The sequence below is a fragment of the Canis lupus genome, chromosome 15, assembly GCF_003254725.2.
Source record: "Canis lupus dingo isolate Sandy chromosome 15, ASM325472v2, whole genome shotgun sequence".
Classification (NCBI taxonomy): domain Eukaryota; kingdom Metazoa; phylum Chordata; class Mammalia; order Carnivora; family Canidae; genus Canis; species Canis lupus.
The window spans coordinates 24905075-24930336 of NC_064257.1; the positions used below are offsets into that span (position 1 = coordinate 24905075).

Below are 25262 nucleotides of genomic sequence, written 5' to 3' on the forward strand. Positions count from 1 at the left end.
CCTCTTGGACACTCGCCTGCTGCCTCACTCCGTGGGACTAGGTTCCTCCAAAGAATAAGGCAGGCTGGACAGGACTGTCTAGGTGGGATGATCATGCTATTTATCATTTTCTCCTCTTTGTGTATTTTTTGAATTGGGAAATGACAGGAATATAATACGTCTGCGTTGGGGAGCCCATGAGGCTGAACTCATCAGCTTGCAGGGTTTATGGGTTTCCGGCACATTGTCAAAGATCTGTGCTTATCGCCTCATGTTAATACTGTGTAGCCTAACAGCATATTTGCCCTTTAGAAATGTAATTATGTGGAGACTAATTAGTGGGCTGTTGGAGTTATTTAGGTGACAGTAAAGATTAAAGGACTGACAGAGCCATAAGGATAAACCTTGAGAGGCAGAGTAAAGAGTTAGAAAAAAGAATTGTTGGGTTTTGGAGACTTTATAAAACATGGAGTTGTATGAGCAAAAAGTCAAAAATGATAATCAGGTTTGTGATTTTAGTAAATGTGGTGAATGACAGTACTGATTGCTGAGGAGATTTTTTTTCTTCTTTTATTTATTTCATTTGTTTATCTTTTTATTCTTGATCAGGAGATGCTCTTTTCAATTTTGGGATGTGTTGATTTTGAAATTCCAATGAGTACTGAGATTGATGCAGCTCAGTAAGCTGTCAGAAAGAGATCTGGTTGTCAGGAGAGCAATCCTGCTTCAGAATTGAGAACAGTCAGGACACCTGGGTGGCTCAGGGGTTAAGTGTCTGCCTTTGGCCCAGGGTATGATCCTGGAGACCTGGGATTGAGTCCCACATCGGGCTCCTTGCTGGGAGCCTGCTGCTCCCTCTGCCTGGGTCTCTGCCTCTCTCTCTCTCTCTCTCTCTCTCTTTGTGTGTCTCTCATGAATAAATAAATAAATAAAATCTTAAAAAAAAAAAGAATCAAGAACAGTTATTATATATACAGTATATACACGCATATGCATATATATGCATGATGTCATACAGAGACACTATTTGTGGAGAAAAGAGAAGAAAGACAAAGCCCTCTGAAGCACCAAATTCTTTTAAAGGACTATATGAATGCTCTTCAAGAGACACCTTTATTATTCTCTATAGGATGGTCCCAGATCAAGAGAACTAGGGGAGACTGGTCTCCAGGAAGCAGAAGACGCAGTTTCAGGAAGGAAGAGGAGTTACATAGTCATGAGTTCTGTAGTTGCATGGGCCATTCATATGAGCACACTAGAAGGGGAGGGGTTGATAATTAGAGCCATAACTGGATTTAGGGGTAAATGGGATTTGAGTCCTTAGACATTTACACTATAGATTGTTCTGAAAGGAAGTCTGAGTCTGATGAGAAGAACAACAATAAGCTGTAGTTAAAGGTGGATATAGGAATGAATACAACAAAAAAAAACAAAAAAAAAACCAAAAAACAAAACAAAACAAAAAAAAGGAATGAATACAGGTTATAGAAGGTTTTTTCCTTTCTGTGCTAAGAGGCACATGAACATTTTTTTGTATTTTTAAGGCAAAGGAAACTAATGGACAAAGGGATTGAGGATATTAGATAAAGAGAGGCTCACAGAAGGATTTTGATTCCTTAAAGTAGGTAGAAAAAATAGGATTAAATATCTGGATCATATTTCTCCTCTGGTGCCATTAGCCTTGTATCAAAGGAGAAGGACCTTGTTATCTGAATCTCAAAGGAAAGTGATAAAAGTAATTAAGGTTGCAGATAAGTTTCTGAAATGAGATAATGTATATGAGCTTAGTTAACTGGAAATCCAGCATTTTGTCAATAAAATTATTGTTACAAAGAAAATTATTCCTTTTTTGAAAAGCAGGTGAGTATTCCTTCTCTTTAGCAGTTTCACCTTTTAAAAAACAGATAATCAGGTCTTTACAAAGAATATTTCATATCTTTGTCATATTTAAAGTTTTTTTAACATTATTGAAGTATAGTTGACATACAGTGTTAATATTAGTTTCAGGTATATACCTACTTTTAAAGACAGTTGAACCTCTTCACAAACTCTTGAGTACCGCAGGAAAGTTTGTTTCTCGCAGCTAAAAAAGTATACTCAACAGCAAAGCGTATCAGTTTCATGATCAAATTAACTGTTGCTCAAAATGTTTTATAGAAGTGTACATTTATGTATCTATGTAAGTGATGTTAATGTGCTTTGGAATGGTTTGATCTATTTAGATGACTTTTAAACAAATATTAGAATTAGTGAGTTTAGAGTATCCAGGTGGCTCAGTCTGGTTATGCATCCGTTCTAGATTTTGGCTCCGGTCAGGATCTCACAGTTGTGGGATCAAACCCCACATCTGGCTCATGCGCTGGGCATGAAACCTACTCAAGAGTCTCTCTGCCCACCACCACCCCCATCAAAAAACAAACAAACAAAAAAAAGTAGTGAGGTTAATCCTTGCTAATGATACAAGTGAGCAAACATTAATTTGGGAATGATTTTCTTCAGGTATTTTTTCAGTGCTGCCCATTAAATAGAAAGCTGAATGTTTAAAAAACATTTTATAAAATGGTACGTTTTTATCAGTAGCCTTCTCATTTTGCAAAGGCCTCAGCAGCTGGCAAGTGGATCCTACAGATTGAGATTGTTAAGTACTCAGGCCTAGTAGAGGTGCCAAATGTCTGTGAGATACCTGCTGATTACAACAGAACAGGCATAGATTAAAAGCCTCTGAGAGACCTTTTGGACTTAGTCCAATTCCCTGACACTGTATTTTCATAGATAGGACTATAATTGATTCTGATTTAGGTCATGAGAATGGGGTCTGGAATGATGGATAATCCACGTGGCCACAGCCTGAGGATCTTCCTCACGAGGCCTGTGGGATCTGAGGGTCTGTAGTCAAAAACATGTCTCACAATAGTGAAGTGAGATTTGCCCAGTGTTCTGAAATTCAGACTTATTTGACCAAATCCAGGAAATCACAATGTGGACAACCTTTAGTCTTTTACTCTGTTCCTTTATGGCATCTAATGGCATCTAATTAAATTCGGACTCTCTTTATCCTATTGACCCAGATTCCCTTATGCCTTTGACCAATATTTCCCCAGTAGTATGGTTAGGGGGAGAGTCACCTCATGTCCTCATGTTTCAATAAATAAATAAATATAATATATTAATTATTATTATATCATTTATTATATCATAAATATAATAAATAAATATATATAAATATAATATATATATATCACTGCCTTAGACAAGTTTCCTTTCTGAACTGGTGAAAAACTGTGCATGCTCCAAGAAGAAATCCAGGTGGTTTGTCATTCCAGTGGGAGAGAAAAATTGCCGGAAAGGAAAAAGTTCACTGGGGGTAAAGGGCTCTTTGAAATACTTCTTAATACTTTCTAATGCAACATAAACATAGCTGATACCTCTCTAGTATTTTCTCTCCTGAGGAATCATTTCCTTCTATTAAGAATTTATTTTTATCGTACCGGGTCAGCATTTTTATAGCCCCGTTAACCATTTTTATTTTTGAAGTATAAAATACAAATTTGTGGTTTGATGTATAGTAACACAGTCCGTCTCCAAATTTCTCTTTTCCTCATGCAGAGGGTTACTTCTCCAGGAGAACAGCAGGTTTGCAGAAGCATTACATTATTACAAATTGGCCATCGGAAGCAGGCCTACACTGGCTTGTAAGTAATATGCAAGTCCTTTCAAAACACCTCTTTTTTTCCTTATTTATCCATGAAAATGATCTTGCTGACTTACAGCCTCAGAGGGAAAAAAACCTTCCTATTTCTATTTCTAAATACTTATCAGATTATGAGTGAGCCTCTAATAATTACATGTCTCTCCATTCAATCATGTTTGTTTGTTTGTTATTTTGTTTTAAAGATTTTATTTATTTATTCATGAGAGACACAGAGAGAGAGAGGCAGAGACACAGGCAGAGGGAGAAGCAGGCTCCATGCAGGGAGCCCGACATGGGACTCAAACCTGGGACTCCAGGATCACAACCTAGGCCGAAGGCAGGAGCTGAACTGCTGAGCCACCCAGGCGTCCCGTCAATCATGTTTTAATACCCATTTATCATTTTTAATATATTAAGATAAATACAGCTTTTATTCATCCGGAGTTTAAGCTCAAAATTTCTTCAGCTCTTCAAGGGCAAAGACCATCCATACATTTTTCATTGACACCTGTACTCCTTACTTCATTGTTGTTCCCATATATATTTGTTTCCCAAGTTTTCATTTCTTCAATTTCTTATAAAATCAGAAATCATCCATAGAAGCTAAAGTGGAGTAAGATAACTTTATTGTTGTCACAGTGTACATCATCTTTTCACATTTGTATTTCCCATTTTTTTCCTCCTCAGCTGCGTATTTAAACACCGGTATTATTCTCATGAACCAAGGAAAGACAGAAGAAGCCCGACGCACGTTCCTCAAGTGTTCTGAGATCCCTGATGAAAACCTAAAGGACCCTCATGCACATAAGAGCTCGGTTACCAGCTGTCTCTACAACCTGGGGAAACTCTATCATGAGCAGGGACACTACGAGGTCAGGCCCAAACCCCACCCTTTCTCTTTCTCCTGTGTTCTTGGTCCAAGACTCCATGTTTTTTTCTACCCTGCGATCTCATTGAGGGACACTTTGCTCACTTAAGTTAATAGGAGTTTTTATTAAGAGTTGTATGGTGAAATTCATTTGGAAAAGAATCTCTGCTAAATAAAACTTAAGATTTCTTTCCTATGAATTTCTCAGAGCACCGGTGGCTCTTCTACAAAGGGAAATAACCTGTGTTGTTTCTCAAGCTTATTTGCTTAGTCTCTTTGATTTTATGATCCAAGAAACAGTGTTATATCCAGTGTTTGATGTTTAAAAAAAATACATTGTTTGCATTCTGGATATTAAGGAAGTGAATTTGGTGTTAATCCTACCCATTTATTTTGGTTCTTTCTCTAATAGTAATAAAATGAAAATTTATTTTTTTAATTGGAGTGAGAGGAAGAGTACTGGAGTTGGGATGTTGTACAAGAAACTGGGAGGTGTGTGTACCCTTTCTGTCACACGAAGCCTGCCTGCATGGGTTTTTTTTTCTCTCACATTTAAAACTGCTCCTCCCTTTGTGTCTCTCAAACCCATACTCCTACACCATGTATACTAAGACTACAATATAAGGATAAAGATACAATTTTTAAAATAATTACATTTCATAATTTCAGTGGATATCAGTAGCCAGAAGATTTGTTAGTTGCTATTTTATTTTATTGGTTACCTGGCTTGAAGTAACTGTAGATTTTAGATGATTATGGGTAACTTCCAAATGTAAACTTTACCTTTTTTAAAAAAAAACTAAATAATCTATGTGAACTGGAAAATTTGTTTTAAAATAAATGAGCATTGGCAACATTTGACTCCTTGTTAAAGTAGTCTAAATTTTTATGTGGCCCTCTTCACTAAGTGGGTTGAATATTTTCATTCATGAAATTGAGGTAGTATGATATCAAGACAGCTCAATTATTTTCCCCTGATGAGCCATTTAGAAATAACAATGGAAGGCTTTGATTTTTGAAGGATGTTGTCATTTTATTTGTAGTGAATATCCTTGTAACTTTGTCTCTTTTTCATTTCCTAAATTAGGATGCCCTTAGCGTATACAAGGAAGCAATTCAGAAAATGCCGAGGCAGTTTGCTCCACAGAGCTTGTACAACATGATGGGTAAGTAAAATCTAATATTTTAACTTACATTTTGGGGACTCGTGGAGAAATTAAAATCTGTGCTTCTGTTAAATAGAATTCAAATAAATCGTATCATTGATCCTCACACATACGCATAAAAACTTATTCACAGTTGGGTGATACTTTCAAATGTTCACAAAAGACACTCATTCTTTTTTTTTTTTTAATTATTTTTTTAAGTAAACTCTACCCCCAGTGTGAAACTCAAACTCATGACCCAGAGATCAAGCGTAGCATGCTGTACTGACTGAGCCAGCCAGACCCTGACAAAGCACGTTTATTCTAACAAGAGCAATCATATACTGATTCTTAGCTGATCTAGAGTTATTGCAAGGTTCTTACAAACCCATTTGGATATTGAGTATTAGCTAGACCCTAGAAATTAAAAATGGTGATAAATATTTTTTTTCTCAATGATTTATCAAATTCATGAGAATATTTGATCATTACTTTCTTAATCAGATTCCCCCAAATAAGCATGGCATGATATAGGGAGTCATGATTTTGGTGCTTTTAAAAGATGAGAATAACTGAACCAACTTGTAATGGTTTTCATTGATAAGGTTTTGGATCACAATAGGTTGTTCAGAGTGTTATTTTAGAGTGAGAACAGTACTGCGAAGAATGTAAATGTGCTACTACATTCATTACTTTTCCACATTGAATAATTTGTCCTCTTATTAGTCAAAAAGCGTATGTTAGGACATGGAGTTTTCTAGATGTAAGAGACCAAGAACTAGAATTTCTGATAAAATATTGCCTATGATTGACTTGTGACCGCCTTGTAGTAAATTTTTACCATATCTATTTGATAGTAGACACAACTGAAGACTACCTATTGACTATGTGACTTGGAAAAGAATCCCTGCAGTTTAAGATGCCCTGCTGATTGACCAACTCTGCTATTTCTGCTTAAGGGAGAGAAGAAAAATCAAAGATTTTATTTCCAAAGCACAATTTGCAAACTCAGATTTTCCTTTCTCATTAACTTGATTAAGTTGTTTACTATTTCTATGCATATAAAATAAATGAGACTACATAATTTTTAGGATAATTTTATGCTTCTATATTCTACGATTTGAGAAATCATAGCTGTGTGGCTTGAGCACACACAGAAAATCCCAGACCTTCCCAAACTAGAAAATATATGGCTAGCAAAGACCCTCACTTCTCACTTTCTCTTTTTCATAAATGAGAAAAAAAAAGTTTCGAAAGATAGAATGAGGCACAGGTCAGTAAACAGGAAAAAACCCATAATTTGGAAGAGGTCAATATTTTCATCTCGTGTCTCTGGGCATCCCACCCCCAGTTAATTATGAACAATGGAGTGATTTAGTGCTCATGTGAAAGAGGACCCTGAGGTATTTTTAGTTGTGGTTTCTTTTCTCTTTTGTATAATTACTGCAAGGTAAAAAATCTAGCTTCATTAAATGTACTTTTGCTATCACACTCTTAAGAATTAAAAATTCTAGAAAATTAAAGCAGTAACTTTTACTCTGCAGCCTTTACCATCAGTCTATCCACCCAGCACACGTATCCACCCATGTACTTGTCCACAAAGTGTGCCTAGAGTACCGATTTGCCCATTGAATTAACTTTTCTGTTAACACTGGATGATTATTCATGTCAAAATGAATATTAAAAGGATTATTTTCTCCAGTTTTCTCTAAGGAGGCACAATAGTTTTAGTTTATGATTTTACTTGTAACGCTAATGCATGGGAAGGCCTTATTCCCAATTTTCCTGAGTTATCAAGTGAGATGTCTTTCTTTAAATGAGGAAAGGACTCAGCTCCTTGGCAACAGACTGCATATGGCATCTTTATTGTTAATAGGAAGTGTGATATTCACTATAGTTAGTGATTTCAGAAGATTCATTCTATTATTTTATGCAAATAAATTTGATTGAAAATTCAGCTGGTACCTTGGGATCTGTGTCTCATATGGTTACACAGATGCTGAGCACACACAGGCAGCAAACGATAAGTGTGTCCCTGGGGTTATTGATTAGTCCTTTGTCTTATTTTTCATTATAGAAAGAGGTCATCTCGCCCGGACTCTGAAAAGCACTGTGACAGTTTGCAAGGGGAAAATCCCAATATAATTTAAAATTCCAGATTCCTTCCATAATTATGGTGGCTGCCTTCTGTTTAATTTTAGGTGAGGGTCTATCAGCTGAGCAGGTTTTATAGTTTCAATTGTTCACGAAACTATAATTTTCTCAGAGTGAGTTCACCTCCTAATCAAATGGGTGAAATCCTCTGAGTATTTGCCTTAACTCCTAATACATTTTGATTAGCCTCCATTTGACAAGAGAAAAAATGGCCCAGAAGATAAGCTGCCCTATCAGTTCATCAGTTTCATTAGTCTGTCAGCATGTGCTGATTATCCTATCAAGTTTATCAACAGCCTTGAATGTGTCTTCTAATTCACACATTTACATATTATTAGTGCCCTTTAGGGATCAGTGATGGATTATAATGTCTGGCTGGATTCAGCCTGTAAGTATTCATTTTTCTCAGGGCTCATTCATTGACGCTTTCAGGACCACTAACCATCCCCCCCATCCCCACCCCTGCCCAAGCACTTGTGTTTATACATACAAACATTATCCTTTTTCCATCCTATTTTCTAGTTTATTTGGAGGTTAGGAGAAAAAAAGGGGTATGTGTGAAAAAAATACAACTATATTTGAGTGTTCTTTTTAGTTTAATAACTCAATTCATGGCAGTGGCTTTTTAAAAAAACAAAACAAAACAAAACAAAACTCTCTAGTCCCTCATATTTTCCCTTCCTTTGAACGTTTCATGAGAAACTTCTATTTTGTATGCTACCTGCCAGTAATTGACATATCCTTAACACCACATGAGCAGATTTTTCCCATTTGTATATTAACAGAAAATGACACGTCTGATTAATTTGCCTCCCAATTTAATTTTTCTATATTTTATCTAAGACTGTTGATTTTTTTTAGTGGCAATTTCTAAGTAACCTTCAAAAAAAATCCTATTTAAAATATATTTTCATTATTCTTTTGATTTCATAAGATCAAGATGATAGTAACAGAAACTGTTGAGAATGAAGCCATCCAAAATTATGTGAATTACGAACATAGCCAGTGATACAAAGCAGAAGATACTAAATGTTATTTTTATAAATAAATAAACTTTCACCTCGGTGGCTTTTGTAATTAGCAAAGTATTTAAATATGTGAAATAATAAGAGACCACATTGCAAAGTAACTACTAAAATTGATCCTAGCCAGTTGTATAAACATTATTTTTGTGGGTCTCTGTTGCCACGTGAGAGAACAGGTAGGGTTAAATGGAGATTCACTGTGGTGTGAAGTCAGATAGCCCCAGCTCACACTATGGCTTTGACCCTTAAGCTAGGTGACTTTGAGCAAAATACTAAACGGAAACCTCAGTTTCCCCAAGTATAAGACATCTCTATTAGGAGCATCAGTGAAAGGGAATAGAAGGGAAGGGAGAAGAAATGGGTAGGAAATATCAGAAAGGGAGACAGAACATAAAGACTCCTAACTCTGGGAAATGAACTAGGGGTGGTGGAAGGGGAAGAGGGTGGGGGGTGGGGGTGAATAGGTGACGGGCACTGAGGGGGGCACTTGACGGGATGAGCACTGGGTGTTATTCTGTATGTTGGCAAATTGAACACCAATAAAAAATAAATTTATTATTAAAAAAAAAAAGGAGCATCAGTTTGAGGATTGATTTAGGTAGTGAAAGTACAGCATATTGGACCAAATGCCCTACCTGGTGAGTGTTTCATAATATTACCTTCCATTATAGTCACTGTCCTTCCTGAGGGACTGTAAGCCCCAAAGTCTTTGCTTGTAGTATGTCAGTTCTTTTTGTATTTACCCACATACGTATGATTTCTTTGTACATAAGATTTTTGCCTAGTGATGGTCTTGCAATCACAGACAGTCAACAGGGATCACGTTTGGCTTGGGTCTGTCTACGTTAACTCTGTTAACCAAAAGTGAAACAGCATACTCAGTTAATGCCCAGTTGACTGAATTTCATTAACAAAAAACACCCTCTAAATTAAAATAATCATATTTAGGCTAGAGTTTCTTCTCCTTTTCCTGTCATGACATATTTTTTCCTCTACACTTAGGCATAATTTTTTTTTTTTATTCTGACACCCATTGTAGGCCTTAATTGAATCTCGGTTTGTCCTCTTCTCAAATTATAGTTATATTTTAGGGTCTTAGAATGTTAGAGATGGAAGATTCTTATCTTAAAAATTCCTCCTGTTATAATGTCTTTTATTTCACAAAGTAGAAATTAACACCCAAAGAGTTGAGTTGATCTTTTTAGGATTATAGTTTGTGTTAAAACCAGAAGGGTAGTTTCTGGGGTTTTGTTTTTGTTTTTTAAGATTTTTAAATTTTTATGTGATCTCTGCATCCAACATGGAGCTCACATCCACAACCCTGAGATCAAGGGTTGCATGCTCCACCAACTGAGCCAGTCCCAGGGCCCCAGAAAGGTTGTATCCTGATTTAAATTCAAATGCTTTTTCTATTTAACCCTTGTGTGTTACTGAAATTGGCATGTTCTTTACTATGTTAATATAGCTTTTATTTACCTATGTAAAAAATCAGCAAAATGTATTTAGATGTAGACATAGGTATATTTGTCTTATTCCTTGTCCAAATATATATGAAAAAACCTCTACGTTTTTACTAAAAATGAGAAAACACCTACAAAAATGAAATATGCAAGATATTAAAATTTTTTAATGTAGGATAATTTTTAACCACCTTTAATTTTTCCTTTTTTGTCTCTATAATTGTTTGTTTCCCTTATTATGCATATGAAAACATTGCTTTTGAATATTCCTGAGATTATGGAAAGCTAAATTAGGCTGTAACTTTTAATTACTTTTATCAGTTTGAGCCCTTCCAATCCCAAAGGTCATTTTGAGCCTATTTACTATTTAAAATAAAATTACTTGGCTTTCTCAATGCAAACTAATTGTTGGGTTAATTATATAAGCAATTTAAGCCATTTCATCTTGTTAATATATCTTGAGAACAAAAGGGCATAACATGTTGCCTGGAGTAATAGGGAATCTAGAGTTACTACTGCCTTGTCATTGCAGTGTATAATCGCTCCATTTAGAAAAAACTCTGTATGCAAAAAAAAAATTTTTTAAGTCACAAGTGCTGGGTGGAGGTTACAAAGGTGATAGTAGTATGAAATGGAAATAGCCCATATGCTTCCTGTTCTTATGGAACTTTCTAGGTGATTTCACAGTTGGTCTGGAGCTCTTCAGTATCTTCCCTTGATATGTAAATGCCTATAAATAAGAATGAAAATTATATTATCTAACCTTGAGAATATTTTGTCTATAACTGTAGCTTGTGCTATGTGGTCTGGACCAAACAAACCAAACCAACTAAACAAGAAAAATCTCTTTTTTATCTCTAAGGTGACACTAGTTGTCACAATTTGCATACATATTTATATTTTCCTGTTCTTTAAAAAAAAAAATGTGTGTTTACAATGGGTAACACACTTTTTATGTTACAGAGAGATTGTATTTTCTTCCAGGGGAATGGCATGATGATGATCCATTGCTGTTTATTGCCTTATTTGCCTTTATTTTGATTTTACCATTTTGATTCTCTTAATCTGAAAATTTCTAGTTTTCTTTTAATACACATCCCTATTGCTTCTAAAATCCCAGCTCAGTGATAGAAAAATATATTTTTCTCCAACAGTCTGCAACTAACAAATTTTTACTTATATAGATTTGAAATTGAAAAGATGTTTTCTCCTTATACTCTCTAGTAAGGGAGGAATCATTTTATTTAATTTTCAGTTTTGGGGCAGCCCGGGTGGCTCAGGGGCTTAGCGCTGCCTTCAGTCCAGGTCGTGATCCTGGAGTCCCACATCGGGCTCCCTGCATGAAGCCTGCTTCTCCCTCTGCCTGTGTCTCTGCCTCTCTCTCTCTCTCTGTGTCTCATGGATAAAAAAATAAATAAAATCTTAAAAAAATAATAATAATTTTAAGTTTTGTATTAAAAACCTCAGTTCTTTAATTACAAGAGATTTCCTTAAATGTATTTGAGCCAGTCAGTCAGAATGGGGAACAAAACAATAAATAGGAAACACAGTGAATGTATTAGAGCAATTTTGGAGTAAAAACTTGTCCAAATTTTAGAATTGTATTTTTAAGAAAGAGACTTGTGGAATAAAGGAGTCAAGTGTCATAAATGGCTAGATTCCTTACTCTCAGGTAAGAACTGACGACAAGATGTCAAATATACAAATATACCTCCTGAAAACAAAATGCAAAAATTCTTTCTTTTAAATTTACCTTAACTCTACTTGAAATAAGGTACATTATATGCTGAATTCAGTTGGTGGAATGGCCGTAAAAGATTCTGTTTTTCTCTCAGCCTTCTGTAGGTTTTTTGGTTTGCTAGGTATTTTTTTCTAATTCAATCATTTATTTTTGCTGAATTATTCTAGCACAAGCACACACGTATGTGTGTGTGTTTACCTCACCTTGTTTTAGAATGCATGTAGCATCAAGATACTCAGAATAAGTTTTTGACTTGATGGTTCACATACTTAATGTTTTCTTCTGTGACTGGCTGTTCTTAAGTGTATTGCTCAAGGCATTTTGCATGCTGACTGTGAAAGAGATGGTTTTCAACTGTGTGAGATCTGAACTTCACATCCTTCAAGTGTGGAAGCATTAACACTCTGGTAGTGTTAAGCTTTTTATACCATCTGCTTCCCCTGTTTTGAGTTCTGGTGATTTTCCTACTATTGCTTCCACTGGCACTCTTGAAAATTAGTGAGTCAGCCCTACAGATATAAGTATGACCATGTAATTGGGTTAGCCATTGATCTATGTGCCTCCAAAAAGATTACTGACTTGTAGGTTTTAAGATAAATCTATTTATTGCACTTTGATTTTTTTCATCATCAGAAAGGACGAGACCAGGAGACCATTGTTGGGTCTCCCAGTCCAAAAAAGTGAAATGTAAATTTGAGAGATTTTAGAAGTTCATTTTGTAAGATATGGAGCCAACAAGATAAGGAAATCATGAACTTTTGGCTGTGTATCAAAAAGAATAAATATATAAAATTCATAATCAAAATCATTAAGATTCTCTTTCTCAAAGTTCATTTTACATTATAAAACTGCAGTGGTTTAATTTTCTTCTTTTCACCATTCATTCTTGGTACAGATTCTACATTATGTGCTATGGTTACAGACATTAATTTGCTAGGCATTAGTCTGTATACTGCAGAGGCCAACATCTAGTTCGGCTGCATTAAATTGGTAATATATTTTGTTTAAAGTTTCAATTAAACCCGGGACCAGAAGATATATGGTCCCTATGGGGAATTTGAACACTTTCATGCCAATAGTAGGGTTGCTAAGAATCATGCTTGGTCTAGATGTCACTTGCTTTCCTGGAAATATGATATGAGACAGTTGATTATATTTCATTGCTATTAAAACCACATGAGCCCACCTGTTACATTAATTCATACTTTTGCCAGTTTAGTGGTAAAGGAAAAGATTGAAGTTTCAAAACGTTATTTTTAAATTGAGTTATAAGGAAATGAATATACTCAAATTAATACCTAATTATATCCTTATTCTCTGATTTCTAGAGTTTCAGTATTTCTGCTTGAAAAAAATATATTTTCTGATGCTTCAGTAGAAATTAATGAGAAAAAAAAAGCATATGTTTTGCTCTTTTATTGGGCAATATCCATGAAGTGAGTCTTTTACTCAGCAGTAAATATGGATTAGATTATTCTTTTAAAAATGGATATGTTATACTTGAGAAATTAACTGGATTTCAAAATCTGGCATTCTTAAAAGTTGCCAATTTTGAAAACATTTAGATAAAATTGATATAATCCTGAGTAAGAAGAAAATCTCATTATAAAGGATGTAATTTTGAAAATCAGTGTCAAGGAAACTGTAAGTTACATGTATCTAAAGTAATACAAATAAAGTTTAAAATTAAACACATTACCTGGCTGCCTCACTCGGAAGAGCATTTGACTTTTGGTCTCAAGGTTGTGAGCTTGAACCCCACATTGGGTGTATAGATTACTTTAAAAGTAAACAAATACACTTAAAAATAAATAAAAATTAAATGCATTACTGTGAGTGCTTCACTGTGTATGCATTTGTACCTGTTTTTCCTACTGGTTAAAGAGAGACTGTTTTCTACATAAAAATCTCATTTAACTTCCCAAATGACTAGGAACTACTGTCATACTCAAATTGAATAAAGAATTTAAAAAGAGCATGCAAAGTTTTCTTCCAGATTGCAAAACTTTTGCCAACATGTTACTTACGGGCATGGTGTTTTTGAACTGTTTGTTATAAAATCTTATTTTCAAGTCATCATTACAAATAGGATGAATTTTTAATTATCTGATAAATCTTAGCAAGTAATATTCATAGAAAAATACAGTTTAAAATAAAGTATTTGTTATGTTATAGAGATATATTGCTTGATCCAGAAATACATGTGAAATACATTCCCAAGAAGATATGTATAAAACTAAAAATGCTTTTATTATACTCTTTTGATATTTTCCTGCAAATATTCAAGTTGTATGTCTTCAAATACTATTATTTTCATTAATTCTTTACAGGCTAGTACAACATTTATTCATTCTTTTTTCTTTCCTCTATTGTAAACCTTGGTTTTTAAAACCCAGGTTAGCACTTCTTTGTATTTCTAGTGATCCCTGGTTATTCCAGATGTATTAAGCCATTTTATTTTCTCCATTGTATTGTATTGAGGACAGTATTGTATTTTGGGGGGAGAAGATCATCACCTCCACCAACATACAAATGAAAACACACAGTCTCAACTTCTGTATTTTGGAAAATTCTGAGCATTTAACAGGATTGGCTCTAATATTTGTTGATTAACTATTTTCAGTGATTTATTTCTGTGAAAACATAAAGGGAATTGATTAGCCTAAACAAGTCCAGGACCCCAGTAGCATGTAATGAAATATTGACCCAGGCTCCTGGCTTTTTTCCAAGTTAAATTTTGATGGCACATCAGATGTTTCCTCTATATAACCTTACACTAGAAATTAGGAACCTTTTTAACTTTCACTAAAATTTAAACTCTTTCTTGATGATTAGTTTTTTATTTAATAAGATGCATATTCATTTTTTTTTCCGTTACATTTCCTCTTTTTGCTCTAAAACTACCCATTCTGGCTTTCAGCTTTCTTCTTAAGTTTGATGCAGTAGAACTTGGTGAAGCGTTAACATGTTGAACCTTTTCATAACCCTCCATAATTTAAGACTCGTATTTCATTTTACTTCTAATCCCTCCACCACAGTGGAAGAGGTTATTTAATTGTTGAAGTGTGTCGTCATATACAAAACAGCTTCTAATTTCTGTAACCATTTTAATTTATTTTTTCCTGCCCTGTACAGTAGCTACTGAGCATTTCCCATCAGAACTAATGTATCCAACGCAACTGAACTGTGTTATTTTACAAGGATAAGATCAGGTTGAGGAAAGGATTAGGATGAAAATATAAGAGATTCACAAACTTTGATGGCCTACAGTTAAGTTTATGACATATATAAATTTTTAAAAAGCCAGACTCCCCAAGGTTTCTATATTAATGCCAATATAGTGAATTAAAAAGTGAGAATAAAATCACAGCAAGTTAAACTCTTGATGTAATAGGCTCCTGATGTCATATGGTTCTTTCAGGCCACAGATTCTAGAAAATGGAATTACTTGGAAATTTCTCTTCAGTGACATTCTTGGTAAAAATACAACATTGAAATCTTAAGTTGATACTCAGTATGCTCAATTATTCATCAGAAATTTTTCGAAACTCTTTGGAGCCAGAGGCTTTCTGAACTTAGGTTAGAGGAGAGACGAAGAGTGTACTACAGGGTTTTCTATCTGGCTCTACACATCTCACAGTCTAGCGCTTGAGATCAGGAATAGTATACTTGGAAAGATAGGTATATAAAAAAGGGAAAGGAAGCTTTAATACATGAACTGAGTACTAATCTTGGATAAGGAAACTCATTTTTCTAGAAATTTCCCTTTCAAATTGATTCATACATTATAATTCACTTGCAATAAACATTTCAGAAAGACTTATCAAAAATTTGACAAAATGATTCTAAAATTTATCCAGTAGACATAATAGGAAAATAGAGTCAAGGGGGGTTAGAGAAGAATAATGGGAGACATGCTCTACTCAATATTAAAATATTAGAAAAACCTCCAGTAGTTAGAGCAGTGTTATATTAGTATAAAAACTGAAGAGCAGACCAGTGGGACTGAATGGAGAGCCTACACACAGATCAGAATTCTTAGGGGTTTTTTTGTAGATAATAAACGTGAAATTAAATATTGCGAGGGAAAGGGAGTTCTTAATCAGGGACAATTGATTAAATGATGTTTGGAAAAAATAAAATTAGACCTGGATTCCACATTATATGGCAAATGTATTTCATATGGAATAAGTAGCTAATTTTAGTAATACAACTATATAATTAGAATTTATATCCCTATGATAAAGAAGACTTCCTTAAGCATAAAAGACAGTAACAAAGCTACAAAGGCAAAGTCAACTTAATTTGCATATGTAAAAGTTAACGTAGTTGACAGAAAAACCCTTTTAACCATCTTTTGCATATCAAAAAGATAAAGAATATATCTTAGTTGAAAAATGGCTTAAAACTATAAATGGAAAAAATCAATGACTTGCAAATAAAAAATACTCATGGCTAAGAATTTGTGGAAAAACTTTATAAAAAATAAATGATTTTCATTAAGAATTAAAGTAGGAAAATCGAAATAATAGCATTTTTTTCTTTTTCAAATGGACATTTAAAAATACTAGAATCTCATTTTGATGAGGACTTAGAAAAGTTGATCTTATATAATACTTGTAGAAGTGAAATAGGTACAGTATTTTGATGAGCTAACTTGGTATTCTGTATCCTGACCATTCAATTTGCTAATGCTTTTTAGCTGGAGAATTCCACTGCTAGGGGCAGCCAGGGTAGCTCAGTGCCGCCTTCAGCCCACGGCCTGATCCTGGAGCCTCGGGATCGAGTCCCATGTTGGGCTCCCTGCATGGGGCCTGCTTCTCCTCCTGCCTGTATCCCTGCCCACTCCCCTGTGTCTATCATGAATAAATAAGTAAAATCTTAAATTAAAAAAAAAAAAGAATTCCACTGCTATGTATGTATTCTAACATAATATTAACAGATATGTAAAAAAAAAAAAAAAAAAACGAAGACAGTTACAAAACAGGAGGATAATTGCTGAAGTAAGGTACCTGCATAAAAAATTGGAGGAGAAATTTGAATAATAAAACATTGAATATTAAGCTTAATGAGAAAGTTTAAGTTTTGAAATAATCCTATTTTTATTTAACATAGTGAAACAGCAGAAGGAACTTAAATACTTAAAACTAACAGAATAATTGATTAATTAATTTTTTCAATATTTAAAATAAAATCTAGAAATACATCAGAATTTTACCACTATCTATGAGTAGTAGAATTCATTTCATTTTATAAAATTATGATCTCCCCAACTTTATCATAAGCAGATATAAAGCTTATAATTAGATAAATACATAAATATTTAAACTTTTACAAAAGAACAATCTAGATATGGTTAGTCTTGACTAGATTATCTAGAAAATCCATGAATATAATAGTTCCTTTTTAATTGTCACAAGTTTGTGAAATGACTACATATAAGACACTAGGCCATGGTGAATCTAAAATAATTATATCATTTGGGGGATTATGGAGTTATTTATTTTTAAATACTTGCAGAAGGCAGACACTTAACCGACTGAGCCACCAGGCATCCCTGTTTTAGTGTTTTTTTTAAATAGGGAATTGGGAGATGTGAGAATTGGATGAAGGCAGTGGAAAGGTGCAAACTTGCAGTACAAGATACTTAAATACTGGGGACGTGATGTATGACATGATGACTACCATTAGCACAGCTGTATGGCATATTTGAAAGTAACTAAGGAAGTAGATCTTGAAAGTTCTTATCACAGGAAAAGAAATTTTTTTCTTTTTTTTCTTTATTTTTTAAAGATTTTATTTATTGACAGAGAGAGAGATAGAGCACAAGCAGGGGAAGAGGCAGAGGGAGAAGGAGAAGCAGACTCCCCGCTGAGCAGGGAGCCCTACGTGGGGCTTGATTCCAGGATCCCAGGATCATGACCTGAGCCGAAGGCAGACTCTTAACATACTGAGCCACCCAGGCGCCCTTGTTTTTCTTTTTAAAAAAATATATGTCAGATGACGAATGTTAACTGAACTCATGTGGTCATCATTTCACAGCATATGTAATCAAGCCATTGTGATCTACCCCTTAAATTCACACAGAGTTGTATGGTTAATTATATCTCAACAAAATGGCAAGACAAAAAAAGGAGAATCTAAACTGAATCTTGACGCAGAGATATACGATCGAACAGGGATGAGAGAAACAAAAGGTAACTCTAGCAAGTATGGGTAGTATGGCCTGTTACATACTCTATCCTTTATCTGTAAGCAGAGCTGTCCAGTAACTTGAAACATGAGAATCAGTGAGATCTGGACTATTACATCATCAATAATCCAGCATTCCTTCCTTTAAGGAGTTAGCCTTTGCCTGAGTTATTTAGACCCAGGGCTTTTTAGGGAGGAAGAGTGACATTATTTGTTCTGCATCTGAAACTGGTTTATATCTGCTTGAAGCCGGCCTGGAGACATCCAAATCCCTTTTGTCTGCAAGGGAATCGGAAATAAATCTGGGTGATGAACCTCATCACTACATCATCACAGCAAATCTTCTCATTCTTATGAAAGTGCCTCTTTTATGTCATTTTTTTTTTTTTTTTTCCTGCAGGATAAGAAGGAAAAATAGTCATCATTGCTTCTTTCCTCCTGGGTGCTCTAAACATTTTTTTTCTATTCTTGTAAGTTAAGGAGAATTACAGTACCAGAGAAGATAACTTAACCCTCCTTTCTCCACCCTATTCCTGATCAAGTATTTTCATTTCCTTCCCTATTGAATGTAAAATTTTCTTTTCCTGTGGCCATTTCCTTCATGTTATTTTTATGATTTTAGTATTTTAATCAAGCTTGAAGAATTACATATATGTCATTCTCTCCTAAAACTGAATCCACCAGTGGCACTTTTCGCAGTTATTTTATCTCCTCTCTAATTATTTTTTTATAGTATTTGGACAGAATGGTATGGTAGAAAGAACCAGAAAGAACTCTAACCTGAATCCTGAATCTGGAATTTGCTTAGTTTTGAATATTGAACAAATCGCTTAGTCTCAGTGAGCCACAGCCTCTTCATTTGTGAAATGGGACTGATGTAAATTACAGTGTACAGATAATATAAAAGTATAAATATATTCAAGATGTTAGTAGGTATTCGATAAATAATAAACTTTGTATGGTAGGCAGCCTGATGCCATGGAGAAAAGCATGGGCTTTAGAGCCATTCTGACCTTTTAGAATAGGGTTGGTTTCTTTTTTTTAAGATTTTATTTATTTATTCATGAGAGACACACAGAGAGAGAGAGAGAGAGGGAAAGAGACAGACAGAGGGAGAAGCAGGCTCCCTCTTCGACGTGGGACTCGATCTTGGGTCTCCAGGATCATGCCCTGGGCTGAGGCGGAGCTAAACTGCTGGACCACCTGGGCTGCCCTAGAATAGGATTATTAACTGGCCTTGTGCAAGTCACTTATCTCTCATGAGCCTCCCTCCTCAGCCATAAAATGAGTATTCTGACCCCTAGTATGAATTAGAAGTGAGAAATGAGAAGCTTCTACTTTGTCTGTGCCAGGGCTATATCCAGTTCTTGTCCGTATATTGTTTGTTCCCTACATCTTTATTGAGTCATTTTTAAAACACATTTAAATTTGCCCATTATCATTTTCTTGCATTTTAGGGTTTGCATCTTGATTTTATTACCGTTTTTATAGGCTCTTTTTGTGTTAAGATTAACCATAGAACTCAAGTGCATCTTATAGGATACATATTTCCCTCTTTAGAGTTGAGTAACATATGCAGCAGAAGCATTTTTAAAGGTCAACTATAGATTATTATTGTTCTCCCTTATTCCTTTAATTCAGTAGATAAGCCCAAGGCAAAATGAAATGATCTTGATGGTCAATGTATCACAAGGCTAGGAAACAATTTTCCAGGAATGAGAAAGAGTATAATTTTCCCCTGCACGGGAGAGTTGAAAAGTTTGTGATTGTTCCCTACCAGCAGGTTAAAGCAGTGTGATTTGAGGTCAGGTCGTCCTGGGTTTGAATTCCAGCTTTACCACTTCCTACATTTATGACTTTGTGTGTTTTATCTAGCCACTCTGTTTCTCAATGTCCTCATCTGTAAAATCCAGGTAAAGACATTCCTTAATAAAAAATGAGAGTCATGGATAAGGCAACTAATACAGATGTTGAATGATTTTATCTTGCAAACCTAATCTGAACAGTTACTTGGTAGTGGTTGAATGAGAGTAATGTGTGAAGGCTCCTCGTGGGACCGAGTGAGAGAACATTCTACATGCCCAAAGGTAGAGAATGAGAGGAGAAGGTGCTCATAAATCAGACATTAGCCCCTTATGGCTTGCTACCCTAATGCATAATCGTCAGTGAATGATCGTCATTGTTATTACTGAGACACAATGAATGGTTATCTGAAGTTTTTCTGAGTAGTAATGAGTAGGACCTAAGTAGGCTGGTCATTTACATTTTTCATATACTTGCCATGATGCATTATTATATTCCTTACAGCCCTTTCTTATTTCCCCATCTCACAAGTTTTCAAATTAACAAGTTACTTCTGAGTCATTACTGAAGAAAATGGGCCAGCCACTAATTATTTAGCAAGTTAATATTTCATTTCAAAATAGCTTTTAATAATAGCTGTAAGACTGGAAAAAATAGAACACTTTCTGAAATGATTTTCAGACAACTTACATACACAGATTTCAATCTCAGAATCACTGTGAGGGATCCCTGGGTGGCGCAGCGGTTTGGCGCCTGCCTTTGGCCCAGGGCGCGATCCTGGAGACCCGGGATCGAATCCCACATCAGGCTCCCGGTGCATGGAGCCTGCTTCTCCCTCTGCCTGTGTCTCTGCCGCGCTCTCTCTCTCTGTGACTATCATAAATAAATAAAAAAATTAAAAAAAAAAAAAAGAATCACTGTGAAATTGGGGTTCTCTCACATTTTTTGGTACAGAAAGCCTATAGTTTACTATTCTACAAGTTAGTTGAATTTTTTATAAATGAAAAGTAGAAATTATATTAAAGGTAATGATGGTACAGCTTCTAAAAGCTGACCTATGAGCACTCTACCCACAGAACAATTTCAGGCCGATTCCAGTCAGAATCTGTAATCCCTCCCATCATTCAGCTTAACTTCTAAATTAGTCTACGTTTTCTACTGGCTTTAGAATCCCCTTTAGAGATCAATATCTGGGTATAATTGGGGTATAATATGTAACTTGTCATTAATTACTTTAAATTTATCAATACCGTAGGGATTATTGCATTCTTTGTTATGTAAATCATATCTAGTGTAGTTTTAGAATGAAGAAGTGGTTCACTTTCCCTAGGAAAAAAAGTGCTGTTTGCTTTTTTGGGGAAACATTTGTTAGCTCAACATGGCAAAAAGGAAAAAAAAAAATCTATGACAATGTTTTCATTTTTATAGAGATATAATAACAATACAAGATTACAGAAATAGGAAAATTAAAAAAAAAAAAATCAAGCCTAATCCTACCAACAACTGTGTTTTGTGTATTCCATTCCAGGCTTTGGTCTTTGCTTCAGTATTTCTTGCAGTGCACCCGAGCATTCTATTTAATCTAACCAAATTCTTCTTAAATGCAAATACACTTTAAGCTTTAGATTAAGAGAAAAAAATTCCAGCTAACGTTTTTATGACAGGCTAGTTTAAGAACTGTTCTGAGAAGTACAAACACATAGATATGTATGAGAGGTATATGCATTTTTGTGCATATTACAGTATTTTTTACTAACGAGCCAAGCAAAAGGCACTCAAAAGGTCAGGAGACTCAGATCAATTCAATTTATCAAACATATTTGTATTGATAGCACTGTGCTAATACAAAGAGAATTTGATTAAAATAAAAGGAAGCTAGTTCTTCTTTGAAGCAAAGATGTATAGCCAATGTGGGCAATACATTTAGGAAAAGCTCGTGATTATGCCTCTAAACAGCAAAAGCTATCATGATTATGATTACTTAAGCTATAAAGGTCTGCTTGACAAATAATTCAGGTTACCGGTCTTTTATCTGTTCTTAGAAATTTAGTAGCTTCTGTATTTGCAGTGCTTATTAAACCTATAATGCTTAACTTAAATGCACAAATCACCTTAAAATATAATATTCTTATCAGGTAAATACTCATCCATATTATAAGCAAATAAGGGAGGGGGGATGATAATAATAAGTAGACAAGTGATATACGTTTGGCTTTATTTCCAGTTTTTTTGTTTGTTTGTTTGTTTTTTCCTCTTGCTTGGCTGTTGGTGAAATGCTCTTTGACAGGTAAAATTTGCATAACTTGAAAGTAATAACTGATGGCTGAGGATCTTCAGAATAACTTTGTACATGGTACTGGGCATACTAAATAATTGTCATATATTCAGTGGATTTTCCAAATGATACTCATAAGTTTTATTAAAATATAAAATGCAAATAATTTCTGAAAAAATCTAGTGCCAATGCTTAATCCAAAATATTTCTAACTCCTTCAACTAATCTTATTTTCTCAACAGTGTTGTAAATCTTGGCAGGACCTTAAACTTCTTTGTCAAGGTCTTCATAATTCTTAGTATTCATCCTATAAATACTTGAATTTCTAAAGGGATAAATGAATATCAATAAAAAACAAATTGTACTTAAGAAAGAGCAAACTTTTCTCTTTTTATTAAGATTTATTTATTTGAAAGAGAGAGGGTGCAGCAGGGGGAAGAGGCAGAGGGAGAGGAAGAGAATCTCAAGCAGACCATGCCCACCCCTTCAAACCCAGTGTGGAGTTTGATCTCACAACCCTGAGATCATGACCTGCGTGGAAATCAAGCATTAAACGCTCAAGCAACTGAGCCACTCAGGTGCCCCTAAACCTATCTTTAAGAAAAAGACAAAGGACCTATGCTTGTGGGTCTAGTGTTACTAGGTTAAAAATCAAAGCTTTATTAGTTACTAGATTTTTTAATTTAGCCATTTCACTTAATTTCTCCAAACACAAGTTTTCCTATCTGTAAAATGGAAATTATGATGACTTTTTGAGATTCAGATGAGATAATGGGTAAAAATCCTTGCTACAGCATCTAAAATTCCATGGAATGTAAACACAATGATGTGACGCTATTACAGCTGTTGGAAAGCTGTGTCCTTAGGTTGATCTTCATGACTTTCTTTCCAGGTGAAGCATACATGCGATTAAGCAAACTCCCTGAAGCAGAGCATTGGTATATGGAATCCCTGAGATCCAAGACTGACCACATCCCCGCTCATCTTACATATGGGAAACTGCTAGCTCTAACAGTGAGTAACTACCTTCCTCCCTCACCCTTTCGAAGCTGGTTTTCTCCATGCAGACTGAGATGGATAGAGGTTAAGGTACTGGTTCTCAGCCAGTTAACTCAGACTATTAGGAGATAATGATGGTAGTAACACTGTTAGAACTCCCTATAGAACATGTGGAAAAGTGTATTTCTTTGGGGCTTGCCATAGATAAACTGTGGTATGTCATGACCCATGGTGTAATTTAATGGAAAAATGGAAATGGTGAATCCCAAATATGGATTACATAATGAATTTGTTATAATAACAATATTTGTATAAAGATTAGGTTCTACAAACCACCATTAACCCCAAATCGGCTACAGTGTAGAGCAAAGTCTGATTCTTTCCTAATAGCCAGCATCAGGTGAGGCTTTGCATGTGTGTTAACTAGTGTCACCTGGAATTCCTCCTAATTGGAGATTATTCCTTAAGGGAAGTGGAGCCATCATTTGGCCACCCAGTAGGTGACAAGCAGTCTCGGAGGCCGCATTCTCATGGAGGTGGTGTGTGTCTGAAGCGTAAGAAATTGCTGGCATCCTACCATTGTGACTTTGTGTGTTTTCAAATAATCTTTCTGTCTTATTTTGCACTCTAGGGGATTGTTGAAACTATATAAGTAAATTTTCTGAGTTTATTCAGCTGATAATAAGTAGTAGAACTAGCCTTCAAAGCTAATCTGAATTGTTATCTGTGCTGTTTTAGTTATATCACCTAATCTCACTTCAATATTAATTAAAATACATCACTCCCAGAAAAGCATAGAACAGATGGTCAGGAAAGTAACTCTGAAGTGAATTCATAGAAAAATATCTTATAATTATGTAAAAGTAATAATACTTTATTTTCTACAGAAGATGGTAGACTAAACACCTAAAATTACAATGCATCCATTTGAAGGTACCACTAAAGTGCTATTTTTTTTAAAGATTTTATTTATTTATTTATTCATGAGAGAGACAGAGGGAGAGAGCGGCAGAGACACAGACATAGGTAGAGGGAGAAGCAGGCTCCATGCAGGGAGCCCGACGTGGGACTCGATCCTGGGACCCCAGGATCAGGCCCTGGGCTAAAGGTGTCACTAAGCGCTGAGCCACTCGGGCTGCCCTAAAGTGCTATTAAATTATGTAGGCAGACTCATTCCCCAGAAAATAAACCACTAAAATATGTCTAGATATGCTTAATAAAATAGATATACTCTTGATGTGTAGCTGAGCTCGAAAGGAGTGAGACAATTTCCTAGGGGCTAGAAGTGAGGGGTAACTGAATGCCGGAACAGTAAACAGTTGGCTGATCTACAGCTGATTTTGGATAGTTTACTATCCCAAAAAAGTTTACTAGTTGTGGTCACCAGGGAGAATAGACTTTTGTTTGTATTCATTCTTGCTGGAATAAGAGAGAATCCCAATGGAAGGCCAGGGATTAGATACCTAAATAAAGGAGGAAAATTTATACCTTCAGTGAAAGAATAATCTAGAATAAGTTTGCATACTGATTTAAGAAGGTCACATGAAGGTTTGCCTGCCCCGGCACGGGATATGAATGGAGAAGGAATGAGTCTGTACTACTGACCTCCCTATATCAGGCTTTGAATTTTGAATTTACTTGCATGATGATGAAATTCCCAGATGAAGAAATTAAATAAAAATTGGACCACTAAAAACTCTTGCTGAAGATGTCTTTCAAAGGCACACAGTTAAATCTGGAAGGAGCTGCTGAGTATGTTACAAACAGAATGGTGAACAAAGAAATGGTGATCATGTGGGTAAATAAGGAATGATAGTCATAAATATTATAATAAATATTTATAATATTGAATAAAATATTGAGAAGGGAATAGCCTCACCTGAACAATCAGAATGGTGGGGGAGATGAAATTTAGCTGATTTTTGGAAGT

The 25262-nt window shown here is 35.1% G+C and overlaps 1 protein-coding gene across 5 annotated transcripts in view; it reads left to right on the forward strand.

The window, feature by feature from the left end:
• Positions 1 to 25262, forward strand: part of TMTC2 (transmembrane O-mannosyltransferase targeting cadherins 2) — a 389135-nt gene that overhangs the window by 240770 nt on the left and 123103 nt on the right. For all 5 annotated transcript variants that reach the window (XM_025439558.3, XM_035698840.2, XM_049094600.1 and 2 more), the window contains 4 exons: positions 3586 to 3671; positions 4358 to 4542; positions 5626 to 5704; positions 23226 to 23347. In XM_025439558.3, coding sequence (XP_025295343.3) covers positions 3586 to 3671; positions 4358 to 4542; positions 5626 to 5704; positions 23226 to 23347 — 472 coding nt within the window. The remainder of the gene's footprint in view (positions 1 to 3585; positions 3672 to 4357; positions 4543 to 5625; positions 5705 to 23225; positions 23348 to 25262) is intronic.